The sequence below is a fragment of the Phoca vitulina genome, unplaced genomic scaffold, assembly GCF_004348235.1.
Source record: "Phoca vitulina isolate PV1807 unplaced genomic scaffold, GSC_HSeal_1.0 scaffold14, whole genome shotgun sequence".
In the NCBI taxonomy this organism is placed as follows: domain Eukaryota; kingdom Metazoa; phylum Chordata; class Mammalia; order Carnivora; family Phocidae; genus Phoca; species Phoca vitulina.
Window position 1 is genome coordinate 43,879,624 of NW_022589717.1, and position 19,776 is coordinate 43,899,399.

The following is a 19,776-nucleotide window of genomic DNA, read 5'->3' on the forward strand; positions in this document are numbered from 1 at the left end:
CTATCCTTAAGAATATCCACTAATAATACATTCCATGAACTAGACTGATCATCGTAATTTAAAATCATTTAAAAAATACATTGCTGGGGGGTGCACCTTGGTGGCTCAGTAGGTTGAGCATCCAACTCTTGGTTTCAGCTCAGGTCATGATCTCTGCATCCTAGGATGGAGTCCCGAGTTGGACTCTATGCTCGGCAGGGAGTCTGCTTGGGATTCTCTCTATCTCCCTCTGCCTCTCCCCCTGCTCATGCTCTCTCTCATTCTCTCTCTCAAATAAATAAATAAATATTTTTTAAAAATACATTGCTAGGATGATGTTCTCTGCCTCAACTGCTCAGGTTTTAAATACAGTTTTCTTCCCACTCTCAAATAAAGGAACTATCACTTTCTTCCTTTTAGCTTCTGTGTGTGCTTTCAAATTTAAGACCAATGTTTCTTGGCTAGGATACTTCAATTAGAAAGAGAGAAAATAAAGGGTAAATGGAATTCAGTGGCAGAATATATTACACAATCCGTTAGCCACAGTACAATTCAATGATTAGGGATCTGGGCTTGGGAGCCAAATGCCTGGGACTTCCAAGTTGCTTTACCTCTCTCTCTGTATTTGGCTTCCTCACAAGGAAAAGGAAGAATAATGAATACCTACAATTCACAAGGTTATTGTGAAGATTAAAGGAGTGAATAGACAGAAAGCATTCAAAACAGTGCCTGGCATTTAGTAAGTGTTCAACAACTATTAACTATTACAATGCAATAGAAAGTGACTATTACAAAGACCAAAAAAGTACTCTATTTCCAATTATAACTTATAATAAAGTGACACTTTCGGAACGCTGGCTCAGTCAGAAGATCATGCAACTCTTGATCTTGGGGTCATGAGTTCAAGTCCCACATGGGGTACAGAAATTACTTAAATAAACAAACAAATAAAAAATAAAGTGACACTTTCTATACTTCCTTTAACGAGATAGTGAAATAGCTTCTTTGCAATCCCCCTCGTTGTACAGTAAAAAAAAAAAGTGTGTGTGTGTATATTTACACATGTATTAATGATTTTGGAATCATATTCTGAAGGTTAGTAAATAGAACATAACAAAAATTTAAAGGAAACATAACAAAGATTTAAAGGAAATAAAGATTTAAAATGAATATCATTTTAAATACCTTTTATTGTTGTAAGGTTTGTTTTCACAGATTTCAGGTGATAAGTAGTAGGGGGTCCCTATGCAAGTTCGAGCCAGCTCCACAGTACTAGAACAAAAAGAGAATTATTAGAAAAGCTTAAGATACTAAAGGATATTAAAAATTATCACATATATTCACCATGGACATTAGATCAAAACAAAGTTTAAAACTGATGTTACCTATTAAGTACTCGAGCAATTCCAAAATCTCCAAGTTGTATTGTCCCATCTTTGGTTAAAAATATATTCTGTGAAAGAGATGTAAAAAAAAAAATCAGAAATACTGTTACATCCAGTTGTGAGCTGACAACTCTTCATAAAGATGAATCTAGTTAAAAAAAATGCTAGAATAACTGGATATTCACATACAAAAGAATGAGTATAGATCCCTATCTCATACCATACACAAAAATTAATTCAAAATAGATTCTTAAATATAAGAACTAAAACTACAAAACTCCTGGAGGAATAGTACGAATATATCTTCATGTCTTTGGGCTGGGCATTGGTTTCTTAAATGTGACACCAAAAGCACAAGCCAAAAAGGAAAATGTTGATAAAGTGGACTTCACCAAAAATAAACACTTTTGTTCAAAGAAGACCAGCAAAAGTGATCAGACATGGGGTAACTGGGTGATGGACATTAAGGAGGGCATGTGATGTAATGAGCACTGGGTATTATATAAGACTGATGAATCACTGACCTCTACCTCTGAAACCAATAACACATTATATGTTAATTAATTGAATTAAAATAAAAATTAAGAAGTGAATAAATAAATTTTTTTTTTTAAAAGTGAACTGGAGAAAATACTTGCAAATTATGTATCTGACAAGGAATTTGTATCCAGAAAAAAGAACTCTTACAATTCATTAGCAACAAAAGACACCCCATTCAAAATACACAAAGGCACATATTATATGATTCCATTTACATAAAATGTCCAGAATAGGCAAATCCATTGAGAAAGAAACTAGATTAGTGGTTTCTAGAGTCTAGGTAGAGAGGGAATGGAGAGTGATTGCTAATGGTACAGGGTTTCTTGCTGGAGTGATAAAAAAGAATGTTCTACAATTAGAGAGTGGTGATGTTTCACAACGCTGTGAATATACTAAAAATCACTGAACTGTACATTTTCAGTGGGTGAACGTTACTGTATTTGAAATATATCTCAGCATAGCTTTAAAAAAATAAACTCAGACCTTCCCCTCCATTACAAAAAAAAAAGCCTGCCTAAAAATTCTAATTAACCTAAATGTAACAAATTAACCTTAAAATTTTCCAATAATTTAGCCAGTTAATTTGCATGCATAAATACCTAACTCCACTGCTCTATCAAACAGTAAAGGCAGGAGTTTGTGGAACATGAATTAAACTCGGTATCGTTCAGGAGACTTGAATCAGACACATGTTCACAGCCAAAGATGACACAAAATGGGGATGAGTGGGATGGAGTAAAATGGGGTGAAATGGAATTAGGTGGCAGAGGATTGGGGGACCAGAAGGATGGGGCATAAAGTTCCCATCACAGTTTCTCCTCTTCTTACTACTCATCCTGAGGCTATCAGGCTATACAAGAAGCTGCAGGAGTAAGAAGGTAAGACAGATACACAGCCTTGACACCAGGAAATAAATCCCCTCTGTGCTACCCAGTCTGGGGACTGAGGGAGCCCCAGTGGGGCATCCATGAAAGAAACCTCTATGCAAAGATGAGTGAGCTGTGGGGACAAAACATCTCTCACAAAGAGCAGCCAAAAAAAAAAAAAAAAAAGTCCAATACAAATGAGGAAACCCAATGCAAAAAAAGAAAAGCTAATAAAATAATCAGAACAAGAATTCACTCCAGACAGAATTAATTTTATGAAACAATCCAACAACAACTTTAAAGTAAATATGTTTAGAAAATTGCAGAGAGGCACCTGGCTAGCTCAGTCAGTATAACATGTGACTCTCGATCTCAGGGTTCTAAGTACGAGCCCCACATTGGGTGTAAAGATTACTTGAAAATAAAATCTTAAAAAAAATTACAAAGAAAGGGGCGCCTGGGTGGCTCAGTTGGTTGGGCGACTGCCTTCAGCTCAGGTCATGATCCTGGAGTCCCAGGATCGAGTCCCGCATCGGGCTCCCTGCTCAGCAGGGAGTCTGCTTCTCCCTCTGACTCTCCCCTGTCTCATGTGCTCTCTCTCTCTCATTCTCTCTCTCAAATAAATAAAATCTTTAAAAAAAAAAAAAATTACAAAGAAAGAAAATTGCAAAGAGATAAATAAAGGAAGTCCATTTAAAAAGAACACGACATTATGAAACAAAAACCAATCAAAGTGGGGCACCAGGGTGGCTCAGTCAGTTAAGTGTCTGACTCTTGGTTTTGGCTCAGGTCATTATCTCTCAGTCATGAGACAGAACCCTGCAAGTCAGGCTCTGCACACAGCATGGAGTCCGCTTCAGATTCTCTCTCCCTCTCCCTCCCACTCTCTCTCTCTCTCTCAAATAAATAAATAAAATCTTTATTTTAAGAGTAAGAACAGATGTATATGAAAAACCATTTAAAAAATCTTAGAGAATTGTGCAAGACTGTTGAATCTCAGATCTGTACCTCTGAAACAAATAATGCAATATATATTAAGGAAAAAAAAAAGAAGAAGAAGAAGATAGCAGGAGGGGAAGAATGAAGGGGGGGAATCAGAGGGGTAGACGAACTATGAGAGATGATGGACTCTGAAAAACAAACTGAGGGTTCTAGAGGGGAGGGGGGTGGGAGGATGGGTTAGCCTGGTGATGGGTATTGAGGAGGGCACGTTCTGCATGGAGCACTGGGTGTTATGCACAAACAATGAATCATGGAACACTGCATCTAAAACTAATGATGTAATGTATGGGGATTAACATAACAATAAAAAAAGATGCACAAAAAAAAAATAAAAAAAAATAAAAATCTTAGAAGAAAAGTCATTATTAAAAAAAAAGTAAATAGATAAGCATCAGTTTACACAAAATTTAAAAAGGATTTAGTTCTGGAAAGTAGGCTGAAAAATTCACCTAGAATGCAACTGAGTGACAAAGATATAAAATGTGAAAGAACAAATAAGGTACTTGGAAGAGTTAGATTAAGAAGCTCCAACAGGGGAACCTGGGTGGCTCAGTCAGTTAAGCACCTACCTTTGGCTCAGGTCATGATCTCAGGGTCCTGGGGTCAAGCCCCAAGTCAGGCTCCCTGCTCAGTGGGGAGCCTGCTTCTCCCTCTCCCTCTGCCACTCCCCCCTGCTCCTGCTTGCTCTCTCTCAAATAAATAAAATGAATGAATGAATGAATGAATGAATGAAAAGAGAAAAGAAAGAAAAGAGAAAATCAAGAAATCACTGGCTTTAAATTCCTAAATAACAACACTAGAAGCCAAAAGACAAATGAATGATATCTTCAAAATTCTGTAGGAAAACAAATTTCCAACCTAGAAGTTAGGGGAATACGTCATCTTCAGACATACAATACCCCCCCCAATAGACTTTCCACATATCTATTTTTTGGGTTTTTCCCATCATTATGAGAGTAAACCCAGAAAGAGGAGGATATAGGAAAAAGGCAGGAGCTCTAACACATGATGCATATAAAGAGGATTTCTAGGATTATAATGAAGGGGGAAGAGAGAACCGATAATCTGATGCAGACTGGTTTGGGTTCAAAAATTTTAGCCACAAACAATGCTGGCTCAATGTTCATATCCCTTAGAAGTTATTAGTGACAGAATAAACATACCTGGGACTTTATGTCTCGATGAAGAATTTTTCGATCATGTACATGTTTCAAGGCCAAACATATCTGTACAAACCAATCCAAAATCTAGGGGGGAAAATCAGATTTGTCATTTCTTTTAAAATTTACATTTCACAGTAGTCTTTCCTTAACCAATAAAAGCATTCAAGGAATATTTGGGGATGAGGGGAACTAAGTCCTTAAATTTCACTATAATTAATGTCTTTAACATTAAGGAGATAATCAAGCCAACTGACACATTATGTGCAGGGGATGCACTAACTTTAAAATGTAAGAGACTGCTACTGAAGCATCTCTTAAAAATCAGAATATAGAAATTTCCATCTCTTATAAATCAGAATATAAAAAATTTATAGAAGAGTGAAAAATAGAAATACTTTATATTTTATGATACTGTGATGGTGAGTCACTATTTTTAAATACATCTTTTTTTCTACATAAATAAACATCACAAGAGGAAAAAAATCAAGCTCAAAATTTGGAAGTCATCACTGACTTTCATCTCTTTCCACACTCACCAGATATCAACACACTCTCTGAAACTGGCTACTTGAAAGTAAAAGAACTTCATTTCTACCCCATTCCTAATATCAAAAGAATTCCAATTAAATGGTATTTTTCCCCCTTTAAATGGCATTTTGAAACAGGAAAAAATTAGACTATAAAACGATCAAAGAAAACACAGGTTAATTTCCTATAATCTTTGATTGAAGGACTTTCAAAACATGACACAAAACCCCTAAGTCACAAGAAAAAAGACTGACAATGTTGAATATATAAAATTTAAAACATTTGCATGGCAAAATATATAATCAAGTGTAATTAATTATTTAAGAAAATAATTAAAATAATTAAAACAATAACTAAAACAATAATTTGTACTTGAGAAAAATAAAATACACAAGATCAGCCAAAATGTGAGGAAATAAGTCTTTGCATACCTTGTTTGTGAGAAAGTTAATTACAGTCATTTGGCAAAGTATGTGAAAATTTAAAATCATACACCACTTGAAAGAGCAAATGGAATTTCAAATTTGTCTTACAGATATGAATTACTAATACAAAAAAGGATGTGTTAAAGGATATTCATCCCAGCAATGTTCATCAGAGCAAAAAAATATAAACACATCAAGAGGCCTAGTTAAATATATTGTGACATCACTGTACTAGAAATACCATGCAGACACTGAAAATAATTAAGTACTTCCACGTATACTGTTAAGTGAAAAAAATAAAGTTATAGAATGGTATGCACAGCATACTCCTAGCATTTTTTAAAAGAAATGCTTGTGTATATTACATACCTAAGCTCTATATAATTGTATATGAGTGTATAGTGTGTGTAGGAATGAAAGAAGAAATAAAGGAAGCACAGAAGGATAGCTACCAGTTAAGTGTTTATACCTCAGAGAAGAGGATTTTCATTAGATAAAATGAAAAGTAACAAACTACTTTTTACTCTTTGCAGTATTTTTTAAAAAGAATATTACATTATAAAAAGAAACAAAAAATAACTTTTAATTTTCTTTAAAAACAAACCAACCTCTCAGTCCAGTGCAAAACGTATTTACTGAGGGCTACACAATTTTTAAGTTCCTTTCCATATTTACATCAGGCACTATAAGCAGAAATTTGAAATACTGTTCTCTGACTTTGAGTTCACATGGTGGTTAAAATATATTTATAAATAAATGTGTGTATAATAAAATGCACACGTTTTATAACAGCGATACGTACAATAGGGCAATTAGTTCAACCAGGGAGCGGTTAGGAAAAAGTACAAAAAGATGAAAAATAAGCTCAGTTGAGCCTTATTTTTATGCAGTCTACCTGTATAACTAGAACACATCTTAGAAACCATGCATGCCTCATTTTACAGATACGGTATTTCATTACCATATTTCTCATACCTGTATTCCTTTGTAATTTGACAAAAAATGTATTCAGCACCAATGATATGCCTGATAGGTGTAGGAACCGGCAAAAAGGTAATAAAAGAGCTCACAGACCAAGAATCAGCAAATTTATTCTATAAAGGGCCAGAAAGTAAATCTTTTAGGCTTTGCAGGCCATGTTGTCTCTGTTTCAACTCAACTTTGCCACTGCAGAATAAAAGCAGCCATAGATTACTATATGCAAACAAATAAATGTAACTGTGGTTTTAATAAAACTTTGCTTACAAATACTGACAGTGGTATGAGAATGGCCCATTGGCCACTGTTTGCTGATCCCTATCAAAGACTATTGAGGGAGATGAGTAAACCCGAAGTAGTAATGAAGAAGCACAAAAAAGGACAGCCAACTCAGCCTAGAGGTGATAACATAAAACTGGACAAAGAGATGATTCCACAGCTAAATTTTGATGGGAGGTATACATAAAGCTGAGAAGGACACATATAAGTATAAAGGCTACATTTCCATTACCTCTGTCTATCCAGTCGAGACTCTTATTAGGGTTGGATTACTTAGAGTTGAGGTTGGATAAGAGGAAAGGCCCTTAAATTATAACCCTGCTTCTAATCTCCCCTTTTTACTTCCTTGTACATATTAATTCATATTAATATTTGTAAAATACTGCTGGGATAACGGCATTTTTTGCTCAAAAGGCTTTCAAATTCATATGTTACAAAATATGAGCCAATCAAACACTATATGATAATGACCATAAACTCATCTGAATTACAGTTTTATGTATACAACATTATTTTTACTACTATAGATTGCTTTAGATCACTAAAACAATACTACAGTCCACTTTCTCTAATCCAAAACTCAAGTTTCTTTGTGCAATGAGATATTTAAAATTTTACTAAAGTATGCTAAGTTCTTAAAAGTTATTTTAAAAAGTCTGAAAAACTTATACTGCTAAATATATTAACAGAAAAGTAAAACTTGGCTTTCTATTAGAACAGCAAACTGATTTTAGAATAAGAGGTAATAAGAACTTACTATTTACCTTCTACATAATGTGCCCAGAAAGCAGATATTCCATGCCCACCAGAATAATTTTCTCTGATTTGTGCTGACTTTATCATTTGATTATTTTTTTGAACAAAGGTTCCTCACCTATGAGAAAGCTAAGGATCCTTATAATTGTACTGCCTTTACATATCTTGTTTTCAATTTTTTTAATTGTAGTAAAACACACATAATACAAAATCCATCATCTTAACCATTTTTGAGTGTATACTTCAGTGGTATTAGGTACATTCATATTGTGATGCAACCATCACCACCCATGCAACTCCAGAACTCTCTTCATCTTGCAAAACTGAAACTCTATCCCCATTAAATAATAACTCCCCATTCCCTTCTCCTCCAGTTGCTGGAAATCACTATTCTACCTCCTGGCTCTACAATTTTGAGTATTCTAAGTACCTCATATAAGTGGAATCATGTGGTATTCATCTTTTTGTACCTGACTTATTTGACTTAGCATAATGTTCTCAGGTTGATCCATGTTGTAGTATATTTCCAAATTTCCTTCCTTCTTAAGGCTGACTGATACGGAGTGCCTTCTGTCATTCTGTTATTGGTTTTCCATAAGCCTCATAGCTATTTTGTCCCTCATTTCCTACATTACTGTTTTCTTTTGAGCTTAGGTTTTTATACTAAAACATTTAAATTCATCTCTCATTCCCTTCATACATATTCTATATCTATTTTCTTTGCAGTCACCATTGGGAATTACATTTAACATCCTAAGATCACAATATTTTTATTTAGATTTGTACCAGCTTAACTTCAGTAACATACAAAATCTCTGCTCCTTAACATCTCTCTGTCCTGCTCCTTTCAGTTGTCAACGTAAGAGAATTACAACATCTACATACAATTATATCTTTGTTCATGTGTCCAAAAACATAAACTGGTAATTTTTAAAAGTGCATTACTTTCTTAAATTATGTAAAAAAACAAAATGTGGAATTACAAACCAGTTACAGTAATACTAGCTTTTAGACTAACAATTGCATTTTTTAAAATGTGTTTGTCTTTTAAATCTTGTAGAAAACAAAAATGGCAGTTAGAATTTGTAATTACCCATATATTTACCTTACCATTTCTACATATGGCTTCAAGTCACTGTCTATTGTTCTTTCACTTCGAACTGCAAGACTCCCTTTTAGCATTTTTTTCAGTGCAGGTCTAGTAGTCACAAATAACCTCAGCTTTTGTTTATCTGGGAATGTCCCTCATTTTTGAAGGGCGATTTTGCCAAATACAGGATTCTTGATTCAGTTTTTTCTTTTAGCACTTGAAAATATCAGCCCAATGCTTTCTGGCCTCCAAACATTCTAGTAAGAAATCTCCTGAAAATTTTGGGGAGGCTCCTCTCACATGTGATGACTCACTTTATTATGCTGCTTTCAAGATTCTCTGTCTTTGACCTTCAACAGTTTGAATCTTATCTGTCTGGTGCAGATCTCGTTCAGTTCATCCTACTTGGAGTTTGCAGAACTTCTCGGATGTTTATATTCATGTCTTTCACCAAATTCGGGGAGTTTTCAGCTATTAATTCTTCAAATATTTGCTCTGCCCCTTTCTCTCTGGTCCTTCTGGGACTCCCACAATGCATAAGTTGGTCAGCCTGATGATGTCCCACAGGTCCCTTATGCTCTGTTCCTCAGACCCAATAATTTCCATTGTCCAAGATTCAAGTTCACTGACTCCTTCTCCTTCCTATTCAAATCTGTTTCTAAATCACTCTAATAAATTTTTCATTTCAGTTATTGTATTTTTCAGCTCCAGAATTTTTTGGGTTTCTTTTTAAGTTTTTTATCTTTATTGATATTTTCAATGTGTTCATACATTGTTTTCTTGACTTTCTCCACGTATTACTTTAGTTCTCTGAGCAGCTGAAAGCTGTTTTAAAGTCTTTGTCTAGTAGATCCACCATCAGGTCTTTTTTCAGACAGTTTCTGTTGATTTTTTCCCTTTGAATGGGCCATACTTTCCTGTTTCTTCATATGTCTTTTGATTTTTGTTGAAAAGTAGCCATTTGAATCTAATAATGTGGTGATGCTAGAAATCAGATTCTTCTTGATCCCCAGGGCTTCTTGTCTTTTTGTTTTTGCTAATTGTTGCATGGTGTCTTTGTACCAAAGTTCAGCCTGAGGTGAAGACTTAAAATCTTCTCAGGTCTTTTCTGAGCCTTCATCTTTCTCTGGACATACACGGTGACTTTCTAATTCCCCTTGTATATGTGGCTGCTTTCAAATACCTTAGTTTTTAATGTCTGTCTCCGCAAAGGGAAAGAAGAGAAATGAAGAAGGGGAAAAAAAGAGGGCAGAGGCCCTTTAAATCCCCTGGAAGTCACCTCAGCAAGAAGGGGTAGGGCTTGCAACAATGGGGAGAGGTACAACAAAGGCTGCCCACCTTCCATGTCTGCACCTCTAAGATCAAAAATTACAATTAACATTCAGAGCACAGATCCCTGACATTTGGAGGACATGGACCTTTTTGGCCACCCTGGTTCCCACAAGGTGCATTCAAACTGCTTCTGGAAAGTAGGCAGGGCTGACTGCCTGGGTGCTGGGAGGTGGGGAATGGGTAGCAGCCACTGCTACCTAGCTAAGAGCTGAAATTGACTGAAAATAACCACAATTTATTATCCAAGCTTTCACCTAGAAATTATATGCCTACAATAGATTCCAGAGATACAAAATAGTTTCATCGGATAGATTCTGCCATTGTAATTGTGTTGGTGGGGAGACAGATTCCTCCTGCTTCCTATTCTACCACCTTCCCAGAATCCTCTCCCATCTATATTTATTTTAAAATATTCTGTCACTTTGATTAAACACGTAACCAAATATTATTTTTCAAGTATATGCAGTATTATTAGAAAAGATACTATTAATGTATTAAAAGATACTATTAATGTATTAATTAATGTAACTAATTAGTATTAATAATGTATTAATTAGCTCATTGTTGTAAGAGCTGCATGGTAAGACTTGCCAAAGCAACAAAGAAGCTCAGCCTTTCCTGGATTAAGTTTATATAGGAAATTACTATTAATATAAATATTTCAGAAAATGCATGCTTAATGGGAAGGTTCTAGACATATGCCAATGACTTTGCTACCTATATTTACTGTTAAGGAAAATATTCATCAAGCCCTTATCAAATATCCCTGTAGAAAATTTTATTCTATTATTGGTTACTATAATAAATTAACCACAGACTTTCAGTCTCATTATCAAACAGACTTTTGCTTCTTGCTGACCAGAGGCTCCTGGAAAGGACTATACTAAGAACACGGAAGTATTGATACTTCAAAAAACAGACTCTTAAGTACAGGCTTCAGAGCTGACATTGCTTAAGTGGACAATGGACTGAGTCAAGATTTCTAAGACTTTTTTATAGTCCAGAAGCTGACATACATGATGAAAGCAAAGTGCCCCAACACCCAGCTGGATAAGAATTACTAGGACTGAATGAACTGAATTAAATGAAATTAAATTGTGGGTACTTGTTTGGAATATGATTGGTATTATTCTTTTTTTAAATTTTATTTATACATTTGAGAAAGAGAGAGAGAGCACAAGCTAGCAGAGGGGCAGAGGGAGAGGGAGAAACAGACTCTCCACTGAGCAGGGAATCTGATGTGGGACTCGATCCCAATGACCTGAGCCAAAAGCTGACACTTAACCAACTGATTGGTTGGTTAAGTGCCCCTGATTGGTATTATTCTTAATGTCCTATTCCATATTTAATGAATACGTGAAGTCTATTTTTTTCTTAAGAATCATCTCTAACCTTCAACTTAGTAGATTATGCTTTTGTAAACTGAATTATCACATCTTAAAGTAATATCTGATTCTCACTGACCCACTCAGAATTCAGAAACAGTTATACTGAGTTTTACTTTTCAAGAAAATATTGTAATTTTCATCAGTTCAATAAGAATCTATACTCCTTGGGGCATCTGGATGGTGCAGTAAATTGAGCATCCAACTCTTGCTTTCGGCTCAGGTCGTGATCTCAGGGTCACGAGTTCGAGCCCCTGACCAGGCTCTGTGCTCCACGTGGAGTTGGCTTGAGATTCTCACTCCCTCTCCTTCTGCCCCCCCCCCACCACAGGCACGCATGTGCATGTGTGCGCTCTCTCTCTCTCTCAAATAAATAATTCTAAAAGAAAAAAGATTTGTAAAAAAAAGTAAAAAAAAAAAAAAATTATACTCTTTTTACCTATATAACTAATCAATTGTGCAACCAAGGCCATACCTGGAATATCTTAATTAAAAATGATTTTCATTCAGTTATGACAAGCCCACACTAGAAATATATATGGAACCAATTCCTATATCACACTGCCAGGAAACTGCCCTAGTACCTAACTTACAAGGTCTCAGCATCACAGGTGGCAAGGTCATTTCCTACTAGCCAAAAACCATGGCAGATTTGGAAACCTTTAGGAATAAAGAAAATCACCCAAATTTATAGATAACACAGGTGAAATCTGCTGGAGAATGTACTGGCCTTAGGATAGAAAAGAAAATAACAGTTTTTTAATTTTTTTAATCCAATCCAAGATCCTTATGAAAACTTCTGGACCGAAATCAATTTTGCAGCCTTAGTAGATGCCGGATACTGTAGGGCTCTGGATTTTCAGAGAAAACTCAAGGTACTTATATGCTTAATTAACACTATCACTGAACCTAAATATTAGGGCAAACCCATGTGAGATGACTCTTTCCTTTAAAAAAAGTATACATTTGGAAATTATTTATGATCAAAAGAGAGTAGATTATCAGAAAATTTATCCAAAACTTAGAAATAAGGCAAAAATAGTGGGAAATCTTTTAAATATTGATGTGGGCAAAGGCCATCCAAGGATTATTTAGTTCATTCCACTGCTTACTACTGATTAAAAGTCATAGACTTAGGTTGTTTCCTAACTCGACTAGATTTTTGTCCAATAAAGATGCCAACAAGGAAGTATCGCTGAAGAGAATGGCTTGAGTAGCTGGAGAATCATCTTGCTTCAGAGGTCTCACTCTTCCAATTCTATTCTAGAAATGGACAAAACTTATCTCAGACTCATGCTACCCTGCAGTCTAAAACAAAAAATAGCCTCTGGCCTTTATGTTTTTCTGCTCCAAAGTCCAGAAAGTAGTAGGATGTAGTAGTAGTAGGAAGATGTTTCTCTTTAAATAATTCCCATTTCAAATAGGCTAAAATAAATAATGTCATTTGTGTTAACAAAACATCATTCTGAAGGGTAGAAAAATGCTATTAAGTTAAAAAAAAGACTTGCCAAATTCTCATTGTTTATTATGGAATAATCTGAGATGGACAAAAATACATAGAGTAGATCTCCATAATAATTTCTAGGATAACAAGATACGTAATATGTATACACACATATACATCATTATGTACCAAGAACATTTATCCAACTGCAGAACCAAATCCACAGACTATCAATGTACTTTATAGGAGAATGTTATGAAATCTAATAGTAAGCATTTTAAAGTCCAATAAACACAAAGAATAAACGTAAGCACAAGCAATGGAAGGTATGAGATAAAATTCTAATAAAAAATAGCACTCTGTACACTAACATAAATTACTATTTGACTTCACCACAACAGTGAAGTTGGCTACGAGGTATGAACATCCCTATTAATGAATGAGGAAATAGTCTCAAAATAGTTAAGTCATTTGTTAACATAACAATTACCAAGCTGATAAGCAGAACAATGACTCAAACTCAAGTTCTGAAGTTCTGTGCTTCGTCTAGTAGGCTTACTTGTGGAAACAGGATAAGTAAAGTGAGAAGTATGACATTATCCTATTTAACTAATAGGGTACTTAACTAAAATATAACCCAAGATTTCAGAACCTTACCATATTACCAAGTTACTGCCAAGAAGCTAAAAGTCCCCATCTACACAGTATTACCAATTTATTAGTTGTGCCAATTTATGGACACAGCTGAGCGGACATTAGTGAAAACTGTAATCTCTGTTCTATAGTAAATTACAACCTTGTTGGGGAAACAATTCTAATGTGAAATTATTCAGCATACATTAAGGGTGCATGATGCAGTAAAAGTAAGTGTGGACTTGAATGAATATCAATGGAGCATTATATAGCAGCAGCAACAAAGGCACAGAAAGCAAAACAAATGTATAAGAAACAGTACTAAGGGGAAAAGTAGAACTGAATGAGATAAAACACAACAAATATGCATTTAAAAATACAAGACAATGATAGACATTTTGCAAAAATACACAGGTATTCACTACAGATATTAAAATAGCAGCCTAGAGATGCGAATGAAATGGAAATGGAATATGAAGATAAAAGTGAAAACAAACAAAAAAGCACAAGCCTTGCTAGAATGGGATATAATGCAGCTATTAAAACTACATATGATCTACATAGATGGTCATGTGACAATAATCAAGATAATTTCTTTAAATTAAAGCTGCATTTTTTTCCTGTATTATAAATAACATTTTCCTTACTTTAAAATTGTTTTGAGTATAGTTGACACACAGTGTTACAATAGTTTCAAATGTACAACATAGTGATTTGGCAAGTTTGTACATTATACTATGTTCACAAGTGTAGCTACCATTTGTCTCCATTCACTGCTATTACAATATCACAGACTATATTCCTTATGCTGTGCCTTTTATTCCAATGACTTATTCATTCCACAAACGGAAGCCTGTATCTCTCATTGCTCTTCACCCATTTGCCCTCCTCCCCCTACTCTCTCTGCCCTCACAACCATCAGTTTGTTCTATTTTTGGTTGGGATAATCAAGATAATTTTTTTTCTTTTTTTCGAAGACTTTATTAATCCATTTTACAGAGACACAGCAAGAGAGGGAACACAAGCAGGGGGAGTGGGAGAGGGAGAAGCAGGTTTCCCGCCAAGCAGGGAGCCCAACGTGGGGCTCAATCCCAGGACACTGGGATCATGACCTGAGCCGAAGGCAGACGCCCAACACCTGAGCCACCCAGGTGCCCCTCAAGATAATTTTTAAGTGACAAAAGCAAGATAGAGTACGCTATGTATAATATCCCCTTTCTGAATATGTGTGCCTTGATCTATATATTTACATGCACAAGTATGAAAAAGAAAGTCTGGAAGAATGCACCAAACTAAAAACAGTGGTAATCTTTAGGGATGGAACAGTGGGCAAAGAATTATTTCCATTTCTGAACTTTTTAATAATTTTACAATTTAAGTTTGTAAACGAATATTTAATAAATTTTGGAGTAGAAGTAGGTTCAAACACTGACTATATGATAGATTTCTTATCTATTAAATAAAGAAAACTACACCAATGCATGGGGTATAAAATTTAAAAGAGACAACAAATACAACACTCCTAGTATAGTGTTTCCCCCATTCCCTTATGTAAAAGCACGCAAGTAAAATTAAGAATGGGTGATAATTAGAAATGCAACAGAAATTTAGAGAAGGAAAAGATCACAGAAGATTAGAGTGGTTATGGAAAATCAAAGGAAAGGCTGGGATTTAAGCTGAGCTGTAAAAAAAAAAAAAAAAATGGTAGAATATTAGTAAGAGAGTTGGCAGGAAAGTGTTACCAAAATAAAAGAAATAATAGAATAAATACATAGGAAGAAGAATGAGATACATAAGCATGTGTAACAGAAACAGTGCCTAACAAAATGAACGCTCAATGAATATCTGTTAAATAAATGAAAAGGGGGTGCACATTAGGTAACACTAGAAAAAAAATAAGACTGCTTATGTACGATAAGGTCATATTTTAGTGATCCCTGAGGTCAAAACAGAGATTAGATTTAATGCAGTTGCCAATGCAAGGTTTCCAGAAGTGGAATTACCTAGGAAAGCCACATTTTAGGAAAATGTGGCCTGGCAGCAGAAAGCAAGATAGAATATAGAATAATTAACTAGTTATAATGAATAATTAGGCTATATACATAAATATATGTATTTATACACAAAGGATATAACATATATTACAAATATAATAATATTATTACAGACAGGAAATGAGATGGGGAAATGACTAAGGTGGAAGCTAATTAGAACAGAAATGTGACTGAGATATTAGAATGATACCAAACTGTCCTAGTAATTACAATTAAGAATTTGTAGTTACAAATAAATACATATATAAACTTTGAATTGCTTCTAAATAACGTGGAGTAAGAGTCAATCTTCTACATGCTAACTCACCTGATCCTCTTGAAACAGAATGCCTTTCTGAGCATTAATTCGTTTAAACAGATCGCCTCCTTCACAGTAATCCATCACTATGTAGAGAGAGCCATTTTCTACAAAATATAAACATTTCATTTCATTTTTTAAAATATATGTCAAAAGCATAGCTAAATTAAAGGTACTTAAGGGTTTACTAAAAAATAGTGATTAATTATGCTCTATTAAAAAACAGAACCACTTTCAAAAGAATTAGAGTGCAAAATCAAGGTGTACTTTTTATACAGATTGTATGATAACCTGGGTTAACAGGCAGCTCTATCATTAATGATTTTCTAAGAATACAGCATCTTACTGAATAGCAGTATGCACAATGATCTAAACATCTCTGGAATACAGACAAAATGCAAACAAATATACTTGGTTTCATTTAATAGATAGATTTCCTTAAACATCATCTATAAAAACATGTTTTTCCACCAATTTGTCAAAGATGGGTTATAACTTAGTTTTCAATTTACCATTACTTTTCAGCTTTGTTTCATCCACTTAATCAATTACTTACTAAACAAATAATAGATATTGCAATGAACTCTGAGGATTCAACAGTGAATAAGATTGTACACTGCTGGAGCTTTCTCTGATTTTACTTCTATTTTTATAAATTGTATATAATCTGGGCAATATAATTGTATATAAAGGGCAATACCTTATTCCCCTTTATGTCTCAGTCCACAGAGAGACTTCTATGACTCTTCCCATGGGTAGAGAGGACTAGAAGAAACCTTCTCATCCTTCCCTCCACCTTTATTCTTATGTAAGATTAACACTATGCTTATTCTGCACAAATTATGGAGTAGCTGATATCACTTCTAACAATACTAAACCAATACTTACTAGTAAGACTACTGCAACTCAAAGAAGTTTTCGCTTCTCTTACTTCTCTGTGCTTATAGCCGTAATTCCATCAGTAGTTGTATCTTGCACCTTGTGGCATAGTGTTCTTGTTACCTGTAGTTCTCATACCTCCTTTTTGATAAACTGCTTCTAATGTGCTATGGACTGGGAATCTATATGACTGAGCTAATTAAGATTCTGTATAATTCGTGGGCACTTCTAAGGAAGATGGTGGAGTAGGAGGACCCTGGCCTCACCTCCTCCCATGGATACAACTAGATAACAACCACATCAGTGTAAATAACCCAGAAAACGACTGGAAGACTCTCCACAGCTAAATGTAGGGAAGACGCCAGATGGAAGAGGGTAGAAAGGGTAGAAATGTGGTCAAGGTAAGGTCTACACCAACACACATAATTAAAACAGCAAAAAGTAGTGATAACAAAAGAAGTTTCCAAACAGCAAGAGATGGGGCTCCTCAGTGGCTCAGTTGGTTGAGTGTCTGACTCTTGGTTTCAGCTCAGGTCATGATCTTACAGGTGGTGAGATACAACCCTGCATCAGCTCCGTGCTCAGTGGGGAGTCTGCTTGAGGCTTCTCTCCCTCTGCCCCTCACCCATTAGCATGCATGTATACACTCTCTCTCTAAAATAAATATATAAATCTTAAAAAAACAAAACAAAACAAAAACAGCAAGAGAAAACAATTACATACAAGGGAAATCCCATAAGACTATCAGTGCATTTTTCAGGAGAAACTTTGCAGGGCCAGAAGGGTGTGGCATAATATATTCAAAGTGCTGAAAGAAAAAAAAAATCTGCAGCCAAGAATACTCCATCCAGCAAAGCTATCATCAGAATAGAAGGATAAATGGAGAGCTTCCCAGACAAAATTCAAGGAATTCTTGACCACTAAACCAGCCCTACAAAAAACGTTAAAGGGGACTCTTTGAGTGGGAAGGAAAAACCTTAAGTAGAAGAAAAGTGGGAAGCACAAAAGCAGTAAAATAAGTATATGTGTAAAAATCAGTCAAGGGATTCAGAAAACATAAGGATGTAAAGTATGACACCATATGCCTAAAACATGGCGGGGGGGAGAGTAAAGAATGGGTTCAAACCTAAGCAACCATCAAGTTAACATAGACAGCTATATGCATAGATTTTATATATAAACATAAAGGTAACCACAAATCAAAAACCAGTAATAGATTGCAAAAACATAAAGAGAAAGGATTCCAAGTTTAAAACTGAAGAAAGTCAACTAACTGTGAGAGTAGAGAACAGAGAAGAAAGGAACATAGAAGAACTACAAAAACAACCCTAAAATGAGTAATAAAATGGTAATAAGTACATACCTATCAATAATTACTCTGAATGTAAATGGACTAAACAATCAAGAGACACAATGGATAAAAAAGCAAAAACCATCTATATGCTGTCTACAAAAGACTCACTTAAGACCTAAAGGCACATGCAGACTGAAAATGAAAGGATGGAGGCGCTTGGGTGGCTCAGTCATTAAGCGTCTGCCTTCGGCTCAGGTCATGATCCCAGAGTCCTGGGATCGAGCCCCGCATCAGGCTCCCTACTCCACGGGAAGCCTGCTTCTCCCTCTCCCACTCCCCCTGCTCATGTTCCGTCTCTTGCTGTGTCTCTGTCTGTCAAATAAATAAAAAATCTTTAAAAAAAAAAAAAAAAAAGAAAAAGTGAAAGGATGGAAAAGCATTTATCATGCAGAGGGAAGTGAAAAGGAAACTGGGGTAACAATACTTATATTGGACAAACTAGATTTTTAAAACAAAGACTATAACAAGAGACAATGAAGGTCACTACATAATCATATAAGAAACAATCCAACAAGAAAATGTAACAACTGTAAATATGTATGCACCCAACATGGGAGAAACCAAAGACAAAAGGCAGCTAAAAAACATAAAAGAAGTAGTCAACAGTAATTCAGTAATAGTAGGGGACTTTAACACTGCACTCACATCAATGGATAGATCATCCAAACAGAAAATAAACATGGAAACAGTGACTTTGAATGACACATTGGACCAGATGGATCTAACAGATATATTCAAAATATTTCATCCTAAAACAGCAGAATACATGTTCTTTTCAAGTGCAGATGGAACACTCTCCAGACAAGATCACATATTTGGACACAAAACAAGTCTCAACAAATTCAGGAAGATCAAAGTCATACCATTCATCTTTTCTGACTGCAACGCTATGAAACTAGAAATCAACCACAAGAAAAAATCTGGAAAGAACACACATACAGAGAGGCTAAATACTAAACAATGAATGAGTTAACCAAGAAATCAAAGAGGAAATCAAAACATACATGGAGACAAATGAGATTTAAATCACAATGGTCCAAAATCTTTGGCATGCAACAAACACTGCACCAAAAGGGATTTATAGCAATACAAGCCCAACTCAAGAAGCAAAAACAATCTCAAATAATGAACCTAATCCTGCACCTAAAGGAGCTAGAAAAAAAAGAACAAAATCAAAAACCAGAGGGAAAGAAATAATAAAAATTACAGCAGAAATAAGTGATATAGAAACTTAAAAAAACCAATACAACAGATCAGTGAAACCAGGTACTGGTGCTTTGAAAAGATCAACAAAATTGATTAACCTTTACCCAGACTCACCAAAAAAAGAGATGATTTAAGTAAGCAAAATCAGAAATGAAAGAAGAGAATTAACAACCAACGACACAGAAATACAAAGGATTGTA

At 35.0% G+C, this 19,776-nt stretch overlaps 1 protein-coding gene across 8 annotated transcripts in view; it reads right to left on the bottom strand.

The window, feature by feature from the left end:
• NEK1 (NIMA related kinase 1) overlaps positions 1-19,776 on the bottom strand; it is a 226,358-nt gene that overhangs the window by 190,822 nt on the left and 15,760 nt on the right. For all 8 annotated transcript variants that reach the window (XM_032413176.1, XM_032413181.1, XM_032413179.1 and 5 more), the window contains 4 exons: positions 16,147-16,244; positions 4,936-5,019; positions 1,365-1,432; positions 1,165-1,251 (listed from right to left, as the gene is read on the bottom strand). In XM_032413176.1, the coding sequence (XP_032269067.1) occupies positions 1,165-1,251; positions 1,365-1,432; positions 4,936-5,019; positions 16,147-16,244 (337 nt within the window). The remainder of the gene's footprint in view (positions 1-1,164; positions 1,252-1,364; positions 1,433-4,935; positions 5,020-16,146; positions 16,245-19,776) is intronic.